The sequence below is a fragment of the Octodon degus genome, unplaced genomic scaffold, assembly GCF_000260255.1.
Source record: "Octodon degus isolate 3935 unplaced genomic scaffold, OctDeg1.0 scaffold00190, whole genome shotgun sequence".
NCBI lineage: Eukaryota > Metazoa > Chordata > Mammalia > Rodentia > Octodontidae > Octodon > Octodon degus.
The window spans coordinates 2,375,106-2,397,911 of NW_004524766.1; the positions used below are offsets into that span (position 1 = coordinate 2,375,106).

The following is a 22,806-nucleotide window of genomic DNA, read 5'->3' on the forward strand; positions in this document are numbered from 1 at the left end:
GTCAGCTCACATGGGATTCAGTTACTCATTTTTCTAAGAGGGTGTTACAAACACCTATGACTTTATGTCCCCGCGATACACAGAGAAGAAAAGCTTCTCGGTTCCTGTAACTTTTCACTGTAATAATGAAATAGGAATCACAAATATTTTTGTTCAGCAATGAAATCCTGTTATCACCGTGTGGTGTGAGAGTCAGTTTTCCATGAAGCTCATGCTCCTTCTAGAGTGAGAGAGAGGCTTTCACACCAAACAGCTCCATGATTAATACAAGACGGATGCAACAGCCCTCACACAGTGACCTCTGAGAATGCAGAAACTCTTTCTCACCCAGGTGACTTAACAGAACCCCAGGGGGAGGGACAGGACTCAAAATGGCCAAATGGGGAACACTAAATAAAGAGTTAAACGATAATGTCTGCTTTGTTTTTCGACTTTTTTTTTTTTTTTTTCCTGGCAACAAGGATTGAACTTAGGACCTTGAGCTTTCTAGACAGGCACTTACTCGTGCGGAGCTTTCTCCCTGGCCTCCTGTCTGGCTTGTTTTTATATCCTCCCTCAATCAGAGTATATAAAGAAATGTGTCTTTCATCTCTGTAGCTCCAATCAAGACTATGTTGTCGTTTTCCCATACCAACGAAAAAAATTTAGTTATATAACTGGATGTGGAAGTTTTAAATTTGTGGTACCCACGTTCCACAGTGTATTATATTTCCTATTTTTAGTTTGAATTTTTGGTACCAAGGATAGAACTGAGCACCATATGCTTGCCAGGCAGAAGCTTATGCTTCTGAGCCATCTCCCTGGCCCCACAATGAGTTATATAACCAAAGGGGCAAATGCTAGCCAGCTAAGGTTAAACATTTACAGATGCCCTATCCTAATAGAGGCCAGTCTATCACAATCTATCCCTGGCAGAGGAGATGGGGTACAATGGGGTTGGGCCCCACAACTCCATGTTCGGCTATAGCTCTGGAATTACATTTTCAATATCAAATTAATCATTCAATCTCACCGAAGTTCTGTACCATATACAACAGGTCTTGGGCCTACATTAGGAACACACAAGCAAAACCCAAACCTTAATTCTCTTAATAAATGTGCCTGTTGTTCGGTAGACACAGTGTGGTACAAATGGCCATGGTTTCTCACGGGTGTCTGATCTCAGGAAAAGAGTAAATAAATAAATAAATCATTACAACATGCCAAGTGCTACAGAGGGCAGGAAGATGAGCTGAAAGGCCTGCGGGGAGGACAGGGGAGGAGGAAGTCACTGGGCTTCATCCCAGAAGTGAGCAGGGGACTCATAACAGGAAGAGCCAGGCTCAGGTCCGAGAGTGCCCCGGGCAGAGGCCACTGCTGCCACAAGGTTCCTGAGGCTCAGGAAGCTTCAGGGAGCTGGGCACGGACACCAGGAGTGGCAAGGACGTGGCCCAGAACAGGGCACAGTACAGTGCAGGAGGTGAGATGGAGGAGGCCTGGTGCTGGCATACTCAGCCTCTGTCCCAGACTGTTAGGCACTGAGCTGAAGCTGAAGCAAAGAAGGAAGCTCGGGAGTGGCTTCCATGCGGGATGTGTGTGGTGAGTTTTAAAGACAAGACTGGCTTCTTCCTGAGAAGAGAAGCTGGTAGACATGAAGCAGCTGACCAGCTAGAAGGCTCTTCTACAAGTCACCTGGGACAACAGTACAGGAGATGAGTTTGGGAAAAGCAGCCGCAGAGGGCATGGTACCCTTATGGAGGCAGATGCCACAGAGCTTCCGGGGAGACCAGCTTAAGTGCTAAAGGCAGACGTCGAGTGCACAGAGAGAGGCAGGAGTAATGCCTGAGAAAGGAGCGGCCATCCCAGCTGAGGAGAGCTGGAAGACTGACTGGCAGAAGCAGGAGTGAGGGGACGCTGAGAGCTCTGTTTCCAGGCTGAGGTGCCTTGGGCACATCTGGGAGGAGCTCTCAGGGACAACATGGTACGCATGGCTAGAGCTTCAGCATGCTTGCAGTGGGGCCATGAGCCTGCGAGTCATGACACACACCAATAGCCACTGAAACTAAGGACACTGCTCGGGATAAGAGGCCATGGCAGAGCGGCAGGGTGCTACTTCTGTTACTTCAGTACAGAGAAGAATTTGCCCTGGAGATTCTGATTCAGTCTGTTTGAGGTGGAGACTTTCAATCTGCATTTTCACTGAACTCCAGGTGAGGCTCCTCCTGGGACCACTGTGCTAAATACTGCTTGGGAGTCAGGAGGTGTGTGAGCCCAAGCTGACAAGAGCTAGCAGTGGGCGGCGGCCGGAAAGAGTCTGAGCAGCTGAGGCCAGATACCAACGGGCCGAGAGTGACCTATGCAAGTGGAACCAACGACAAAGCAAAACACAAAGGCCCCTGACTATGAGGAGCTACTGGTGAGGATCTGTCTCAGGGCCATGGAGCTGGCTCCTGCCAAACCCCACAAAGCCCCAGCCTCCAGAACAGCACGTAGTAGGAGGCTGGAAGCTGCCCAGTGAGTCTGTGTGTTTCACCAGGAGAAAAAGCACTATGGGTAATGCCAGGGATTGAGCTGCTGGCAGGCTACGTGAGGCTGCTTCTGGGAGGGCACAGGGGCACCACAGGCCTGGCCGATGCTCACCCCCGAAGCCACAGGCAAGGGAAGGAAAGGCCACAGAGCAGGGGCAGACTCGTTTCCAGCTCTTCGCTAGCCTTTGGAGCTTGTGCCATTCAGAGAGCGGAGCTTGCGCTTCCCCAGCTTGTCACAGCTCACCTAGGCTGTGCAGCCTCCACTGACCTGCCCAGCTGCTGTTCTCTGGTGGTTCTGTCATGCCCTGTGTGGATCTGCATTCCCCACAGGGGCTTCCACGGAGACAGACTTTAGTTTGAAGGAGTTAACCAATGCTGAACATTCCTGCAGCACCAGGAGAAGACACGGGGGCATGGGGAAGGTAACATGAGGGTCCTCGCCGGCACCCCATGGATGGCCAAGTTGGTCATGGGGAGCTGGAGAGGGCAGGAGGAGAAAGCTGATTTCATGCTGTGCAGTAGGAGGGCAATCGTAAGCAACAAGTACATCTCAGTGTCCAGCTTGGGCCAAAGCTGCACGGCTCAGAAGACTTTCTCCACCATGCAGAGCTAGAAGCAGTCCTTAAATGAAGGGCTGTGAACTAGAAACCAGCAGATGTGAGCTAATCAGTGTACAGGTGAGGGAGAGCCAGATGTACAGCGCTAGTAGTGAACCCGGAGGTCTGCGCGAACCTTCAAGTTCAATTTGGGGAGATACTGGAGATGGGCAACTGCCACAACCGTGGGCCAACTCAGCGCTCGGGACCTCGGCGCCCTTTGGATGGACCCCGTGCCGCCCATCAGTGCAGGACCAGGTTGCTCAGGTTGCAAGGAAGTGCGAACAACTGGGGTTCTCCACAGTCCTAGCTTGCTCAGGAGGGACGGTGACTGGGATACAGCAATCTCCTTGCTAAACCGGAACAGACCTAGGCAGACAGGAAATAGTCAGGGATTCAAGGTCCCCTTAAACCTAGACAGTTACCCGTCTTGTGCTAGGGCAACCAAACACAACACCAATGCAGACTCCAAGTCTGACACAAATTTGAACTTGGTAGGTGTGTTTGAGACAAACAGGCAGCCCCTAAGGAATAATGCAGTCACCACTAAGACATCCTCAGAGTATAGCTGGAGAGTGAGGCCATTAACTATCCCAGGCAGGTGGTGCACATCACAAATGGAGCTGTCACACAAAACACTACCATGACAATGTACAAGCAGCTCTTACAGAGACCCATGGCAGGAAAGCCGAGGTACGAGGGGAAACGTGATGGCCCCGCTGGGTTGAAAGCAACATCCTCAAGTCCCAAGATAATGATGTTGGAAATCATCAGTTATACCCTTGCATACTTCCTGGGCTGTGTTTGTGTATTTCTTGTCTCCCAAAGCTTTAAGCCATGCATCCAAGTTCCTTCAGAGAAAGCAAAGGCCTCCACGGGATATGAAACGCAACCATGGTGAGTACCTAATCATGTGAAAGCAGGAAGGCAGGCAGGCACCGGAGCCCCATCTGGAGTTTTCACTCATCAAGACAATGGCATTCAGAAATATTGTGGAGAAGAGCATGTAGGCCTATCATGAAAACATATGGAGCAGATGCGTAGTGGGAAAATGGGCTTTGGAATGACCAGTGTGGGCTACATTTTCAGCTCCATCGATTTGTAGGCAGGAGGCTTCGGGCAAGTTTACGTGCTGTGTGAAAAGGTAAAGGCCCTTCACAACAGTCAATGGCAGGTTTTCTCCCCTCTGCCCAAAGTGAATGAGAGAGATCCATGCTGCTGCACGGTAAGCTTTGTGGAAAGCGACACTCAGCAAGAAGCCTTTCCTTTAACCTCACCATATGAGAGCAAACATACCAAATCTGCCCTCTGAATCTCTTCATAACTCTGAGTTTGAATACATTAAGGTGAAAGGTCTTCTCCTTACAACCTGAGGGCACCTGCAACTTTTCATAGTACATAAAAGTTAGATATATTCCCACTGACTTCATGTTTAGTGTAAAAGCCAGCTGCTTTTCAAAAGTTAAAGAAGAACAATGATCTCCATCTTAACCCTGCTCCTACTTCTTTCCAATCTCAAGTCCCTTTTCCATATTTATTTTCCAGAATTTGCCTTTCAGTGGTAGATGCCTGTATCCTAGCTCTGGGGACTGAGTTTGCCTTTCAGTGGTAGATGCCTGTATCCTAGCTCTGGGGGCTGAGGCAGGAGGATTGCTACAAGTGTGAGACCAGCCTGTGCTGCGCAGTGAGTTCAAGGCCAGCCTAAACTACACAGTGAGGTGCTGTCTCAAAGCAAAAACAAAACCTCCAAAACCTGCAGTACCAGCTCAGGGTCAGTGGAGAACTCGCATAACTCCTGAGCACCTCCCGTGATGCAGCACCAAGCTTTTCCTCTCACCCAGATCAGCTGCTCAAAGCCCACTGCTCCCGAGGTATTCAGTGGAAAAATACAAGACTTGAGAAATAATTTTCCTAAGATTCACAATGAGCAGGCAAGCCTATTAAACGGTAGCACGTTTAATGAGTACTTAAGATTTCCAACAGCCTAATAATTAGCCTCTGTGACCACCAAAAAAATGTCAAACTAACAGGGTCGTAATTTCCGGCAACACTGGTTACAGGTGCTCTGGTCTTAGGTGTTTTTTTTATCCTTCCCTTTTATTAAGCCAGAAATAATAAGCAATAATAGGAATCCTTCTTGGAACTCATCAGTTAATCTCTTTTGAAAAATCTCACAGGTGAAAGCCAGCAGTTTCTGGCAATGTACTAAGGTAGGATCCGAGAAACATAAAATATTCCACCAATTATCAACCAAAGATGCAGCACACAGTGACCTGCTTTGTGCTGCCGTTTACCCTCCTGGCTGGTGCAAAAGGTGGCAGTGCACGAAGTCACAATGCCAAGTTCACCTACCAGACCAAAGCAATAAATAACCCAGCCATTGAGCGGGGACGCAGAACAGGAAAGGGCACTGCTACAATCCATCCATGGTGCAGAGCAAGCTTAGCTGGGGGTGGGAGGCTGCTACGGAAGCAGAGGCCTGAGATCACTCGCGTTATCTTGACACATTAATGATGTTTTCAAAAGTATGGCCCATGAGGTGGAGGCTGCCACTAGCAAATGGCAGAAGTTCCACAAGGGTCAAAGAATTTGAGCTAAACGGTGCTCCAGGATAGACCTGTGGCCACACCAGTTCTCTAAGAGACGTGAAACTGGGAAAGCACTGGCCCTGCTTCCAAGCCAAAGCGAGTGCTGTGTGCCGCAATGGGCTGAGCCTCCTGGCTTGCTTTCCCCAACACTGTCATTCACAGAGCCAGGGCGGACATTTCTGGGTATTCTGTGCCCTGTATTTTCTGAACGCAAGCTATGTCACTTTTTTTTTTTTTTTTTAATTTGCTTGAAGTGCTTAAATGGCTTCTTAAATGAGTTGGCTTTCATTGAATTAAAATTCAAAATTAAATATGGTATATGCCATTGTAATTTGGGACAATGAAAATCACAGAAATAAAACCCCCCAGCACAATAAAGCCTGATGTTATGGGAAACACAATGAAATGGGGGGAAGCTGTTCTTCTTTTGATGAAGGGATGCAACACCTCCTGCACCGGAAAGATCCTGACAGCGCACATTTAAGCTTCTAGAAGAGAAATGAGCCTAAACTAACACATATTTTAGAGTTCTACTCCTTCAGGGCCAGACGGCCTTGCTTGTGACTCCTGCGGTTCTTTTCAAATGCTTTGCACTTGGATCTCCTCTCATTTGCTGATGCCTCTATTGTTTTCAAACACGTGTGAGGACTGCTGTCTACATGTTCATGACAAGTGGCTTTGCCTGCCAGGATAAGGACCTCTGCTTCCTGCGATTCTCAACACTTAAAGGTGGTGTCAGGGAGAAATCTTGGGTTTCTTTTGAAAATCTTTATTCTTCCTAGTACATGTTTGCAGTACAGCGACCACATCCTCCTGGGCAGCTGGCATGGACACAACAAGTCCTCACTCTTCCTGTGTCCCCTGCCCCCCTGCTGCCCATCCCTTCCCTGCAGCCCCTTCACTTTCGCAAAGGAGCCACTTGCCTGCTTCCTACTCTCTACGCTTTGCTTCGCTCTTGAACTTATTTATACTTGGGGTTTCTCACATACGCCTGATATTGAAGCTTCACCGTGCTCCTGTGTGGAGCACCACAGAGGGGGTGGACATCGTGGCCCACCTGCAGCAGTGGACACTGCTTCTCCTTCCCTCTGGCACGCTTCTTGGCCAAGAGGCTCTGTTCCCCTCGCCAACACCATTCCCAAGCCCGTCTCTACTGCAAGCTGTAGGAGTTAGCCTGGGCAGAAAACTGCTCACAGGAAGCTGGTTGGTGGCTTTTCTTATTTGTGTGGTCGGTCCTTACCCTCCAGTAAACTATGATCTGTGAGTGGCAAAAGTGGAAACGGCGACGACAACAACCCACCCTCAATCTGTGGAAATCCCCGGGGCTCTCCTTAGATTACATTTTGAAAATGCTGTCAGGACTCCGTCGGGTTGTTAGTCATTTTATTTGTTTAATCTCACTCACATGGAACTTAGATGTGCCTGTGAACATAGAAGGGTTTTTGGTTTGGTTTTTTTTTTTTTTTTTTTTTCACTTTAAAATATGTCTCTGACTTTTCATAATTATCCCCCAAAAGTGATAACGCACGCCGTTGCTGCTTGCCAAGCCACTCTCTAGAGAACTGCGAGTGCGCGCAGAACAGGTTGCGGCGGCTATGCGCCAAGCCGCTGCTCCGAGCCTCGCGGATCCGTGCCGGGCCCAAGCGGTAAACAATCCCTTCTTCAAGCTGTTTCCTCTCTCAGGGCCAGTGCTGACGCAGGCCTCGGCGGGAAGGGGGGCCAGGAGGCCAGACAGCTGCAGCAGACGCAACTTGGCAGCCGCTCTGAACTCCAAGGAGAGTAAGCCTAGGATCAGGGACCCCGGGGAGGGTCAATTGCTTCCTCTTCCCCAGTTTCTCACAAAGCTGCTGGACTCCAGCTTCTCCTCTCGCCAGCAGCAGCCGGTTCTGACGGAAGTCTATTCTCTTGAACCTGCTTCTAGTCAGGAGAAACTGCTTATATTGTTTTTCTCAAGGCTATTCATAGCTTGGAAAGGAGGCACACAGGCTGAATTTTAAACAACACCGCACACACCTTCCTGCGGTGCTCTCAGCGTGTCTGTGATCTGAATTCTGTCTTTTCTTCCCGAGCGTGAACTCGACAGTGAATTCACACGGGGCAACAGCATGGAAGTATACACCGGACACATTCGCTACAATTACACAGTTGGAGCTCTCACGATGTCATTGTTATTTTTCCCCCGAACATACCCCTAGGGATCACACAGTCAAGGTCATATAAAAAGTAGTATGGAATTAACATTTTTACATAAATTGAAGTCTGCAATAAGGTTATATTTGTGTCTCTGTGGGTCTTTAGTACATGATTGCAGCAATTATATTTGGAGTAACTTGAAAAAAAGAAGTACACTTTACACCTGATAAGCTTGTTCCTATTTATTCAATTGACTAATAACAAAGGGTTCATTGGGACAGTCGTGCAGACCCTTTAAAATACACAACAGCTTTTAGCCTCAATGTATAACGAACGGTTCCATTTCTGAGAGGAACTGCCTCTGGGCTACACTAAGACACCCCCCAAGCCCCAAATCGAAACCCAACTGACACCTTGCAAAGCAGAAGCTTCTAATTTTTCCATGAACAACAGGGAAGAGCTGGATCTTTTGGCCTTCGAACTAGCCCAGTCAGCGCATGACCAAGAAGCCCCTCTCTGTGGGATCCAAACCCTCACCCTACCTAGGGACACCTAGAACAAATTCCTGTTTCCTATTACTTTTATCAAGTCCACTCGCCTCAGGGCTGGAAACTATCCTCCCGGCACTCACAGATGCAGCCCCTGCCTTATCACTGGCCCTTCACCAGCTGACCCACCCCATCCCTGCGTGCTACACAGGGCCCGATCCAAGCTGGAACAATCTCGCCAGACACTGCCATTCCTCTGCCTTTACTAATGTCTGTCTTGTAATTAGATATGCAGCTTCCAATCCTGAAGATGCTCATCTTTCAAGACAGCTTAAGGTTTCTCATCTCTGTAAAGATTCTCCTGCCCCTGCCCCCACCTTGGCTAGAAAACTCCCTGTGACCAAGTATCCCCACTACATGCTCTGCAGACGATCTCAAGCTTAGCCTACGCTACTGTCCACCTCTGGTCACGGCCTGCACAGACTGAGGTTGCTCGAGGCTCCTATGTCGTACATCTTTCTGTCTGCAATCCTAGGATGAAACCTCATGTATTACATGCGACACAAAATAGGCAGAGGATAGCAGAATGTGATAAATTCAAATTGTGTTCCACAAAAATTCCACAGAAGGCCCTCTTCTTTTTGTTACCTAGAGAACAAGCAAGTTTTTCTGCTCCGTTGAAGGCTCACCCAAGGTGGTAAAAACACTTGCTGGCCTTGATCTGCCTTTTCTAATATTCACGTGAGAGCCTTCAATAATTAACCTTGACAGGTTTTCAAGAGAGTGATTCCTAACCCTCATGGTGGAGGCTGCTCAAATGTGGGCTGTTTGTGGGGACATTTTTGACGGGGTCTCTCGAGGGTCATGCCAGGAGCACTAACAGTAGCCCTCAGCATGCCTGGGTTGATCTGGACCCCTGCACCCTCACAGTGATGTCGCATTAGCCATGCCTACACACCCGTGTGTGCCTCCGTGAATGCCTATACTAGTGTCCCCCATAAAGGCAGAGTCACAGCAGCAGAGGATATTAACTGACCCTTGCCGTCTTTATATCAAGATTTCCAAGGCACAAACTCATAGTCTATAAAAGCAAAGATATAAAATTGTAAAAATATTTTAGGGGTGAGATGGAGACTCATTAATTGTCAAATCCCCATTAACTCAACTGCTTTCTAAATTCCAAGGGTTAGGCTTTCAGCTACTCGTAGCTTAAACTGCTTTTGGGGTGTGGGATCAGACACAGTCTCAAGCTCACTTTTCAAACACGACCTAGACACGGGAGGACTGTGCACGACGCGGGGCCACTGTGCTGCGCGGGGGCTGCTCGTCTCAGCTGCACTTGCAGCGCACTCGAAACGTCACGACCTGGCTCCTTACCGCCTCACTGAATGGCCGATCTTAGTTACCTGGCTGGGTATACTGTGACGAGTTCGCATTGATGAGAATTAGCAATTACAGTTAGTTAATATCAGTCTTCTGTGCCTGTGCCTGTGCCTGTGCCTGTGCCTCTGCCTCTGCCTCTCCCTCTCCATTTAAAAAAAAATAAAGCTTAAAAAACAAGGAAAAAAAAATATCAGTCTTGAAGGCCCCCATTTAACACAAAATTGGATGGAATACAGCAAGTCTGTAGGACCTGCGGGGCCCTGTAGACCCTGCTGGTCATTCCCAGAGCACTCGCCTTACTTCTCAGGGGACAGCAGGAAAGCTGCTCCGCCAGTTGGCTCTGCACACTCTTCAGAAGCCCCTACGCTGCCCGGCTGCACACCTCATCCTGAGCCCAGGCAGCTGGCTTCTCACCAGCTTCTCTCTCGTTTCTTTACAGAGCTGAAAATATAGGAGGTGTTTATTTTCATGAGAAATAGTGATGTCGGTTTCAGATGTCTAAAGGATGTTCTTTAGGAGTAAGCATACAGTTTCTTATAACTTCATTGTTTTTGTCACTCAACTGGTTTTTATCGAGAATCTAGTACGTGCCAAATAGTTTCCTTTGGTGTTAGAATAGCAATAAAAGAGAGACAACTCTTGAGCTAATGAAGTTGATATTCTAGGGCAGTGATGGTGGACCTTAGAGACTGAGTGCTTAAGCCATAACCACCCCAAAACCACTTATTGATGACAAAGTGCCACCACTGTCATTAAACCTAAATACTGAGGTTTAAGCTTAGAAAAAGAGACAACTGTTATCCGACGCCCTGTTGCTGGGTGACCTAGCTCGAGGGCTGAGTGCTGACAGAGTGGCCCTGATATCCTTCTTGGCACCACTACAAAGAGATGCCAGGCAGGGAGTGACAGGAGCACAAAGTTCAAAGCATGAAGAAGACTTCAGTAAGGACACACGGATGACCACACCAGTCATGGGACACTGACTGGGCTTCGAGAGGAGGCTGCATGGAGCTGGTCATATAGGAGCTGAGTGTGAATGAAGGACAGACCAATGAGAAAATAATGAAGGAGGGCCAACCAGATAGCTCAGCGGACTAAAGCACCTGCTTAGGCAGACACAGGGATTGGGGTTCAATCTCGGTGCGCAATGCCGGCCCCACCCCCGGGGCACAATGAGACAGTGATTAAGACTGGGTGTGGTGGTGCACCCCTGTAATCCCAGCTCCTGGGAGGCTGAAAACAGGAGGATCACTACAAGTCTGATCTGCGTAGTGAGACCTTGTAGACCCTGTGCTAAATACATTACAAAGAAGGGATAGGACATGGGGCAAGACTTCCTGTGCTGAGGCTCCTTAGACCCAGAAAAAGAGGGCAGTCACATCATCAGTGATTGTGGAGAATGGAGGAGACTAGACAGGAAGGACAGAGCCCAGATGGGTGGGGTTGGCAGGTTCCTTATGTGCATCGGGATATCACTGTGGGGTGTGAGGTGGGAAGATGAGTTGAGTGGATTTAGTCCTTTGAAGAAGAATAAAATGGACTATAAAGAAAGAAGCTAAACCACCGGGAGTGGCAGAGGGCATTCAAGACAGCAGGTGGCTTGACTGAGCTAGACAGCAGCAAAGACAGAGTGGGCAGACGTAACTGAGATCCACCCCTGGAGGAGAGAAAACTATGGGTTTAATTCCCAACTCTCTGAACATCCTTTTAAAAAAGGAAATCCAGACCCCCAAAGCAAAGCTTTATCAGACACCAAAATTGAGATATTGCGCCAGACATTGTCTTTCATTGGACTTTGACTTCTGTGTTCCACAGTGGAGTTGCTTACAGATGCTTTACTGAGCCCTACAAAATCACTCGCATGTGGCCTCTTCGGCAGGTGGGATCCAGCCAGAATATCTTCTCATTGCTGAAGTGTGAAATGTAAATGTTTCTACCGCTAACCACAGTCACTCTTACAACCAGCACCCAGCGGGGGCCTGTGCCAGGTTCCCCCCATCCAGGCACAATGGAGCGGAGCATGTGTTGTCCAGAGGATTTGCCTGGGGGCTTGGCTGGGAACCAGCCATATAGGAAAGACTTTTGCATTGAGACTGTTGTGATTTTGGCCTTCCACCCTTTAGCATAGCAGATGGCATGCAAAGGAATAGTTGTTCCTCTCAGGACCTTAAGGCCCAGCTAGGCAGAGAGGAGACCAACGCTAAGGCCCTTCCTGAGAAGCACAGGCAGTAGCAGCTCAGAAGGCTCAGATCCCTCGGTGGAGAGCCAACAGGTGGTGGTGTAGGGGTCCCTCACCGAAAAGCTTCACAAAGGAAGCAAGAACTCAGAGTGAGAAAGGCAGGGCTGAGTGAGGCCTACTGGCCACACCAGCCCGGCACCACCAGCAGCTGAGGGAAGGTGGGGACGCACAAAACCTGCCCTGTGCTCTAATGACGTGGATGGAAGCTTGAGGAACTGTGTTGGAATGGGGCCTCACTCAGGCCAGCTGGGCTCCCTGTGTGGATACTGGAGCAAGTGACAGCCTTGTGGGATCTCAGGTCTCTCAAATACAACACAGAGGCAACAAGGGACAGTGACCACCGCCACAGAACGGAGCGTGTGGAGCACGTGTCCTAAATCTCAGCAGCACTGTTTCATGAGACATGTCCTAGCTGTATGAATCTCTATTTTTAAATTTATGCCTACTTTAGATTTCCTGTATATACACACATACACAAACGCACTCCACATAGTAGTATATGTATACATATTGTGGGTACCGGGAACCAAACTCAGGACCTCGGGCTTGCTGGGCAGGCACTGTGCCACTGAGCTGTATCGGCCCCTGGTCTAAGCTACGCCTCGACACACATACATATATAATTTTTAAAGTTTTAACAATGCAGCACAAGCAATGAAGACACAAACACTTAAAAAAATACTCTGATCAGGGGAAACCACTTCTCTGAAAAACATAAACAAAGCCAAATGACTGGCAGTGTCCACCCCAAGAAAAGAAAAGGCAACAGCCTGGGAGACTGGACAGCGAGGGGTGGGGACTGGTGGGACAGAGAGCTCAGGAGCAGACGCCCTCTTGGGAGTCGGCAGGCAGGCAGGCAGGCTGTGGGCAAAGTCACCACACACCTCCCCTGCCCGGAGCAATCTGTTATCTATCTTCATAGCAGCCATGGGGCAGGCATTCTCATGCCTTTGCCAAGGCGTTTTTTTGTTTTTTCCGCTGAGATGTTACCCATTTGTCCTTCTAATTCAAAAAATGGGACTCTTCCATGTTTGTTATTTAAAGTTCTCTAAAGCTATCATTAAGAGAGGATAAAAACAGTCTTTCTCAGACCCTGATTTTCCCTAGTTAGAGACATCAAAAGAAGCCTTTTAAAAGTCAAGGATAGTTTATGTTTCTGAGGCTGTAATAAAAGATTCCAAACTGGCGTTTTTCTGGTAAAGGCTGGGTTTGCTCCACAAATTTTCCTAGGAACAAAAGCTGTGTCGCAAACATGGTAATGTCACTGCAGCCCCACTCACAGGATTACTCACTCTTTCTGCTGCCTGGATGCTTTAGCACTGGGAAAGTTTGCGTTTCCCAATAGCGTGACCATGGTACTATTTTTGTATCTTCAGTGTCCACTTATTTTCAGGGCAGTGAGGACAGTCAGTTTGAGCTGAATTTTCAAAACTTGCTTAAGTTTTTTTTTTTTTTTTTTGACTATTGTGTTTGTTTGTTTGAGACAGGGTCTTGTTTTATAGTTGAAGCCGGAATCAAACTCACTATGTAGTTCAGGCTGGTCTTGAACTCGCATCAATCCTTCTGCCTTGCCACACAAGTGCTAGGATCTCAGGCGTGTGCCACTGTCCCAGCATGGGTTTTATTTTTTATTTTATTTTAGTTTTTTGGTACCAGGAATCAGACTCAGGATCTTGGGCTTACCAGGCAGGTGCCGTTATCACTGAGCTACCTCCCTGGCTCGTGGGTTTTATTTTTAAAAGACTGTGAGAAAGGCAAATTTGATAAAGCAAAATAAATACTTAAACAAAGCAAAGATATCACACACTTACACACACATACACATACATACATACATACATACATACACCAGAAAGGTCAACATTGCACGTAACCATTAAATTTGATTTGGCTCTTGTCCAGTCTGGTTTGCGACTCAGAGAAAGAATTAAGCTTGGGAACCAAGGCACCACTGTACATATTTGGAATAGAATGTAATACTTTGTTCAATATTCTAATCTAATTCAATTGTGAACACAAAAACACTAGCACTGCCCAAGGCTCATGCTGCATGTTACAACTGTGGTTGTAGAAAGGATGATAAAATTATTTGACAAATGCTGGCTACAAGTTTGTTTCATGATTGATCACAGGTCACGTGACCACCACCACCACCGCTAACGCAGGTGCACCACAGAAATCTGCATCCTAGAAAAGAGGAGAAAGACGCTCACACAACTTTCTTCTAAACACGATTAGCCTGGGTTAGGCCACACGAGCAGGGAGTTACTTCCCTTAACGATAAGAAATTTCAAAGCAGTAAATAAAAAGGCCCAAAGAGCATCGGATTGATTTCTATTATATTTAATGCTGTTTTTCTTGTTGGACGTTCCCATTCCAGAAAAACTGCCAGTGAGACAGGGAGACCACTTTGGTGGAGGGACCCAGGAGCCAGCTTCCCTCCCACGAGCCTTCTAGGCTCAGCGCCGCCAACCTGCCCCCTGCCTGCCCCACAGCCGACTGTTCTGGGGAGTAGTAACAGCATCTTCTTTTTCTTCTCGGCCCAAACTCCACGTTTTCCTAGTTTCCTTCAGCTCTCTCCATATTTTCCTGGGACTGTGTTCTTGCTAAATGGGAGAACTAATCTTCCACTGATGAGCACTCTTCCCTTCTGAGACGTTTTCTTCCTGGTCTCAAAACTCTTCACTCTCCTGTCATTCTCTTCAAATGACCTTTCTCATGCCACACAATATTTAAAAACATGGCTTTTGGAGCCAGAGAGACTTGGATTCAAATGTTTCTCCCATGAACATCCTAACTAGGCTGCCACAGGTTACTGAGTCTGAGTTTTCTTTTTTCCACCTCTAACACAGGAATTGTAACAGTAACCACCTTGTCTGGGTAAACAAGGCAATACAAGCAAATCCTAGCTCGAGCCATAGCCATAGCGCGGCCCCTGAAGCTCCCAGCACTCTCTGTCCCTGCACGGGCTGGGGGTCTCTCACGGCACCACGCCTTCTCATGCGTGCAGAGGCACTGTCAGCTCCCTGGTGCCACGCCAGAACTCCAGGCCCCGGTGCCCCACCTGCACTTAGCCGCCTCCAAGTATCTCACTCTTGTTCTTCCTCCTGAAATCACAGTAAACCCCCGGCTCACAGTTACCCTGAAACCCTTCTACTGCTTTTGGTGAGAGCAGACATTTGCTGTTTAGGAGACATGAACTGATCTGGCTGGGCCCCTAAGCCTCAGGTGTTCACGGGAGCTTGAAAGGTGACTGAGTTACAGAGCTGCTGTAGGCAGCTATGCTGCTCGGGGCTGGGGATCTGGCCTGAAGAGGGGGATCACGGGGTGTTACCTGGGAGCAGTCACCTCCCTAGCTGACTCCCACTTCTCTCTGCTCTGCCTTCCTTGTGTACTGTCAGGCTGTCCTGCCCCGAGCCCTGCAGCCCAGGAGCCCCGGAGTGTCCCACGTGGGGCACCGCTTACCTCTCCTCTCAGTGCGCGTCCTCTACTGCGCTCCAGAGATGAACGTCGCTGCAGCAGGAGCCAGCATGGCAGTCGGATGAACAAGGCCGGCGGCTGGCAGCCGTGCTCAGTCGACAGTTCTGTCCCTGAGCCTGGCCCAGGCGAGCCAACCCAACTCTTTACTGCACAGCTTCCTCACCTGTGAAACGGGAGCCGTACTTGTGTCTGCCTCGCAGTCCCTGCCTTGTACAACAGTTAGCAAGCAGCACACCAGTGCTTATTACCTAAGATAAAACCGGCAATGCAGCCTTCTTGTTGACAGAAACTGCACAACTTCCACAAAGTGCAACAGGACATCTCTGGTTTTTAAGGCCCGGGATCCTCACCACCCTGATGCCACCGCTGCTGCCCTGCCTCCAGGCCTGCCACGCAGTCCGAGCCTCGCGTCCGCTTTCATTCACTTTCTCGTTTAATGCCTCGCTGCAGCGTGAGCCCTGTGGAGCCCGTGACCCTGCGAGCGTGTGCGCTGACTCCTCACGGTTCCCAGAGGCCCTCTCCCTGCCAGCAGAAGACCTGGTTGCCTTCGGTTCGCAGCCCCAAATCCTCCAGGCGAGCTCGCGGCTCACCCCAGCTTCCCAGCCTTAGTCTTGCTGTCCCCATCTTCAGAGCTTCTCTGATTAGGGTGTACTTCGGGTCAGACCCCGCTTCTACCGCGGGCCCCACCTAGGCTGCTGCCTTTCTCCTCAGCCTGTGAGCCCACGCAGCACCCTGAGGAAGCTGCAGGCCCCACCCAGGCACACACCACTGCTGGGTTTCCGGTCTGAGCGGGCTCTGTCCACACTTCCCGTGTGGGATGCCCGAAGCCTCCCTGTGCAGTGTCAACCATGCACGTGGCCGGGGAGCTGTAAGCGTGGGGCGATCCCGACTGAGCCGGGATAAAGGTCTGCTGGTGTCCTTCTGTTTCCATTTCATTGCTGGACCACTGCATGGACATGTGATAATCCTGCTGCCTATGGAGGCACATTTTTGTATTAACGAAGAGCCTAATGCTCAACATAAATGTACATTCCTCTCTGGGTGCAGAATGCTTCACAGTCACGTTCGCCAAACTCGTCTCTACACATAGAAAACATACAATAAGATACCTAAGAAATGTTTTGCACACAAAACCCAAAAGGTTTCTATACTTAGTGCCAGTGAAGTAGGGCACTCCTCTGCTCTTTATGGAAGAGAACTTGGGCAAGGAAACCAGATTATAGCTTTTCCCCAGCAGATTATGTCCAAAACAATACTGGTGACATCTGCAAAGTGTGAAACGCTATGAGGAAGACCACAGGAAGAGACTACTCTGTGCTCTAGATCATGTATTAGTTTGCTTCTTCTCACGGCTTGTGTCTGGATGTCCCCGGAAGTCTCGTGTGGTCACAGTGGGGCTTTCAGAGATGGCTGGACGTAGTGCGCGCAGTGCTGAAGTTCATGGTGTGTGACTACTAATCAGTCCACCGCTGGGCAGAGTTCGGGGTGTGGGCACTGGGAAGGCACCCTGGGTACGAGTGCTGCCCCCCTAGGGAGAGTGGCCTGGATCAGAGTACAAGGGATGGAAGAGGACTGCCAGCAGCTCAGACTGTGAGCTACGACAAACATCTCCTCAGACTCTGCATGTCGGTATTCGGTCTCAACAACAAGAAAAAGTAAGACGCTTGTTAAGGATTTTTCCTTTCATGGGAGAGGGGAGGAGAGAACAAAGCAGCAAAATCTAGAGTTGATTTTATAGGAATAAGAGTACACTCGAGGTCATGAAAGCCCGAGAAACATAAGAGGGAAGAGTAGTTTAAGAGAGGCTGAACAATGGGTGCTGAGATACAACTCAGTGGGAAGGGTGGGCTCTACCAGAGTACACACCCTGTCAGAATATCCTTCAAAATAACTCAGAGTAGTCTAAAAGCTCTCAACATATACAAACAATGCATATTAGAGGAGACAGAAACGCTGGTCACCTGCACGATGACACGTTGAATATATGTATAGAATTATCAAATATGCATCAATGAAAAACTTTAAAAAGAAAATATAAGAGAGAAGAAAGGATAAATGTCAGCAGTTTCAAAGACAATGTGTTTTCTTTTTCTGACATTTTAACTGAAAGTAAACATTCAAATAATTTTTTTAAAATAAAAGTTCCATGGTAGGAAAAGAGTTTGAGTTTATAAACAATAATTATAACACCAAAAAGAGGTATACTCAGATTATAATAGTTATCTAATGTCTGCACAAGCCGACCTGGACGCCCCCCCAGATGGACGGAGTCCACATCTGCACTGTGACAAGCTCCTGCCCTGAAGGCAGGAAGCACTTTTGTGCTGTTTACGCCTGCCCTGACACACAGACCCTAACTGCTCTGCTGGCGAATGACTCTCTGCACGCCTCAAGGTCCCACTCTTCAAGGTGAGGTCCACTCTGACCTAGTAAATATTATTTCAGTAGCAAAAGTAGAAACAACACAGCAGCGTCTGTTAATAAGTGAGAAACTGAAACGTCTAAGAAAAAAAATTCCTTCTGACTAAGAAGCATTCCACTGTCGCTCATCTCACTTTGCTTCCATTGGTAAAAATAAGCTGAGCAGACGTGTGCTTCGGGCCCTAATCGCACACTGACTTTCTTGAGCTAACGGCCTTGCCAGGAGAGTGCAAGCTGCTTGGGACAGAACCAAGCCCTGCCATACTGGGAAAGAGCCGGCATGTGCCACATCACAGGGGGCCTCGGCCTGTACCCGGTGCAGACCTCAAGTACTCAGAACTAGGGTGACACAAGCCCGAGATTCAAGCAGACTCTCTTAGCAAGGGCATCTGAGTAGGATCCTCCCCGGGAAACCAGACATCACAAGATGACACCCCTAAGTCCTGCACAGTGGGAAGCTAGTCAAAAGATACTACTGGTCTCAGTTCTGCAACTTCCAGAGAGGAGCTTCCAAACCTTAAAGTAATTCTCTTTTCCCTTCTTGGGGGAGGCCTATTGCTGAAAATTCCTGACAACTAGTGGCAGCCAAAACTTAAATGCAAAAATTCCAAGTTCTTAACTGTTCACCTTGACATCGGAGTTCAGACAATGTACAGGCTGGCAGGTACGTGTCTTCAGACCTGTTACACAGTGTCAGCATTTTCCTAGGCAAACCTGTCACTCAGTTTCAGAAAATTCATTTAAGTCAAACAAACAGAAAAAACAAACAAACAAACAAACAAATATTTCCCATCTTGTTAAGTATTCCTGATCAGAGTAAATAAAGTTTTATCTTATCATTGTGTTTTCTGTGAGGAAACTTCTGTTCTTTTTTTAGATTTGGAGAAATGCTTTTCCTGACAGAACCCTTGAGCTGAGAGACCCGAACTGCAATCTCCTCGTCCTTTGTCCGAGCTGTTTACAAGCCTTATCAGCGACCACGTGGCTTGGCAATGTGATTCAGAGATACAAAGTCCCAAAGATAGAATTAGATGTTTTCTCCCCAGAAATATCTCCCAATGCCATTAAAATCTATTTGCTGTTTTCCCACGTTATCCTTGAAGTGGCTCCACAATTGCTAGCTCTTTAATCAGTTTCTTTCAAGTAAATAAGAAAAGCATAACTTGGCATTGAAGAAAAATGCATTCTTTCAGATAAACTACTGAAAATACTGACCTTATCTCAAAAGTCCTAACCATGACATCCCAATAAACACATTTTTCTTTATCAGCAACATAATTCTTAAAGCTTATTGCAGAATAAATACAAAGAAAGTAATTTTATGAGTTAACTATGAATGGTAAGTGGTAGCAAAAAGCATCCAAAGCCAGTTACCACGGTGTGAGTTTTCCAGGTTACCTTGCTAAGGTGCTTAGCTCAATTCTGAATAGAGGACATGAAAGAACAAGGGTAGGAAGTCACAAATGTGTATCTGATGTGCTGTCAGCAAATACTTTCTAGCCTAAAGAAGTCCTAGGAAAGTACAGTACTGAGTTTTTGTTTTGTTTTTTCACTAAACTCCATTATCGCCAGACATCAATTTTGCAAAAATCTTCTACTGCCACCTGCTGGTGTTTTACAGTCAAAGTGACTGAAAGGTGCTAGGAGACAGATTCCAGACTACAACACTGTGTTGTTGACTTTTCATGTTAACATTGTTTTAATGGGACGCGTCAGCAGCACACAATGTTAACACTCGCCGTGTGACGTTAGGTCATGCACACAGCCCGCCTTCATCCCTTCTGCCACCTCCTCTCTCCCCTTTTCTCCATGCCTCTGACTTTTAAAGCAACTTTTTGGGGTTTTTTTCTACCTTGCTCTAGCTATGGATATAAATACAATAAATTACATGTAATTAACTAGGGTTTAATATTTTACACATTTTTAGAGTAGAGAAGTAGCGGCAAGCTTCACATATTCTCTTGACTACTTGATTCACTGACATAATACTCCACATCGTTCCAACATTTGGAAGTCAAGGATTAACGCGCTTCCATTTCATTCCTTTCTCACAAAAATCATCTGAGTTCTGGGTCAGCAATCCTGACAGGAAGCCGTGAGGTCTGGGGACCCGATCTGCACAGTGCTCACAACCCAAACGCTTGGGATAACCACAAGCACAGACTAGTCCTCTGTTCTTTTACCTTCGGTTGTCTAGTGACAGCCCTAAGGATGGCACCGTCACCCGCATGGAGGGTCCCTAGCTAGAGACCCACGGCCAGAACGGCAGGCGCTCCCACCGCAAGGTGCTGTGACTGGGGCTGGAAACATGGCTTCCACACTTAGGGAGGGGAGGGGCCTGTGCCGCTGCAATCCGTTCATCTCTTAGTTTCCAGTGTCTAAGCTGTCTGAGCTTTTCTTTGCTAACCTATTTCACGTCCGATGTAACACAATATTTTTTAAGCCAAACCACTCGATCTATTCTAAAAGCATACATTTAGCTAGTCATTTCCTCCAAAATCAGTGTTAAGTATAATGTGATTCAGAAAAGCATGGCCTGGAAGTACACCTTGTGGCTCTTTCTCTCCCATCCCCAGACTCAAGGGAAGCTGTCTGCCAGGATGCTGAAGAGCCGTCTGTAATTCTTTGTGCTATAATTAAGTCTGGAGCAAATCCTGCTGCCAAGATCTCGCCAACAAGGGTGGCCAACACAGCCAGGCCGCTCTAATTACAGAAGGCCAAGAGCTCATGCCCAGCAAGGGAAGGTGAGACTCAACAGCCGAGGCAGGACGCTGAGGCATCGGAAACCGCCTCGACACATCAAAGCTGCCCCCTCCTGCAGGCCACAGCTGGCCAGACACATCACCCAGCCCTCCCCCTGCACACGGGCGGGCGCTTCACTGTTCCGCAGAACAGGAAGCTATGAGGTACACGGGTCACATTCACTCCTGAGACAAAGAAAGGGGCGTGGTGGCAACGTCCATTTTATGATAATTTTCCATTTTATGTTTCGGCTCCTCCACTAACGTCATGTTTTAAAAATTCTGCTCTGAGTTCAATAAAGTACATATTAGCACTATGAAAAACAGTGCGCAAAGGGCTGGCCAGATAGCTCAGCGGAGTAAAGTGCCTGCCTAGGCAGAGCACACTGGCTGGGGTTCGAGCCCCAGTGTGCCGTGCTGACCATGCTCTCGGGGTGCACTGAGACTGGGTGTGGTGGCACACACCTGTAATCCCAGAGCTTGGGAGGCTGAAAACAGGAGGATCACTATGAGTCCGATCTACATAGTGAGACCCTGTACTAAAATACATTTTAAAAAAAGAAAGAAAACGCGCAAACCCTGAGTGTGCAGCACAACACGCACAGACATGGGCTGCCTGCTAGTAACCAGGCCCCAAGGAGAACGGCGCTGTCCACAAGCTGCCCCAGGAAAGCGGCTTTCGTCTTCTGAGAGCATCTGTACTTCCAGCCTTGCAGAAGTGATTATGCTTCCATCTTTTTGCCTCTACAAATGTCTGCGATCTTCTTTGTCCTCACCGAAAATGCACAAATGCTCACTCCTCTGAGTAGCAGCTCAGAAACGTCCCGCCTGGGGAGACTTCCTGATGCCAGACGACAAAGGCCTCACGCATCCCCAGTCCTCTGGAAACCATCACTGCGGGGGTGGGTCCTCTGCGCACCGGCCCACTCCTCCAGCCCGCCCACTGGCACCACGGGGCAGGAAAGGCATTTCACCTCACCTCTAGATCTGCCCCTGTGCTGCCACTGAGCCCTCAGCCGCACTCTAAACTGCATGCCAGCAAGTAATTTCAGCTTTGCTTTTCACACTACTTCTTCTAGGATAGAACACTGAACAATTTTTCAAAAGAAAATGTTCTTCCAAAGTATACTGTATGTTATTACATAAAGCAACACATATTATCCAGAAGCTTTAATGTATGCATTTTTTTTTTTTTCCTTTTTTGAGACAGGCTATCATTATGTAGTTCAGGCTGGTCTTGAACTTACTGCAATCCCCTTGCCTCAGCCTCCTGAGTACTGTTACTACCGGCATGTACCACCACACCTGGCCTTTCTTCATTTTCTCAGTGCTGGGGATTGAACTCAGACCCTTACGCATGCTAAGCACACGATACACTGATGCGCTATCCCCTCTGACCTGTACAGAACATCTGAGTGTCTCTTTACGAAGAATGTATCACTCAGCATATTTATTGAAACAGATTAAACAGCATTTATTAATACACACAGCAAAATATTTAGCAAGTATTAATTAACAGTAGGATATTTCGTGACATGGAGCCATTTTCTTGAATCTGAAAGAAGTCACAACATACAGAGTGGAGGCCTGATATTCTCGGTCTCACATCCCACCCTCCTTGTCTGGCCTCTTCGGAAAACAAAACAAGCTTATCCTAACTAAGCAGAGGTCTCCTGACACAGACATGTGGCTCAGGGGCCGGAGGAGGTGGAACGCGAGCAGCACCTCTCGGTGAGCAGAACCCAGGGCTCTCCTACCTGCGTCCCCAGGCTGGCGGTCAGCATGTGAGTCAGGAGCTTCGCCGCAAACATGGAGCACCTGGTGCAGAAGGTGTGAGACAGGATGGCCAGGCCGAGCCCTGCGAACACAGGAGGTGGTGAGAGGTCAGCACATGGAGGGACCATGTCTGGGACAAAAAATAAAAGGGTTAGGGATGCGGCTAAGTGTGAATGTCCTGGGTTCATTACCAGAACTGCAAAGAAAGCAAAAGATGTATGTTTCCAAGAGAAGGAGGAAAAGCACACCTGTCATTTCTAAGTTTACTTGATTTTAGCTGTTCTCACCACTGCACGGAATGGTTAGAACCTCAGCACCAACCTGCCATCTGTGTCTTGTAAGTCTCATACATTTCTTTTAATGCTGGAGTTTGATGACAGAACATACACATATCATGAGAATATTTCCTACCTTTTAAATTTAAATATGCTGCATATTGGAAACCTTTTTCCTC

General features: G+C 48.0%; 1 protein-coding gene across 1 annotated transcript in view; it reads right to left on the bottom strand.

Annotated features, from left to right (window-relative positions):
- Positions 1-22,806, bottom strand: part of Adgrv1 (adhesion G protein-coupled receptor V1) — a 479,349-nt gene that overhangs the window by 237,495 nt on the left and 219,048 nt on the right. The window contains exon 83 of the mRNA XM_004644067.2: positions 22,334-22,434. Coding sequence (XP_004644124.1) covers positions 22,334-22,434 — 101 coding nt within the window. The remainder of the gene's footprint in view (positions 1-22,333; positions 22,435-22,806) is intronic.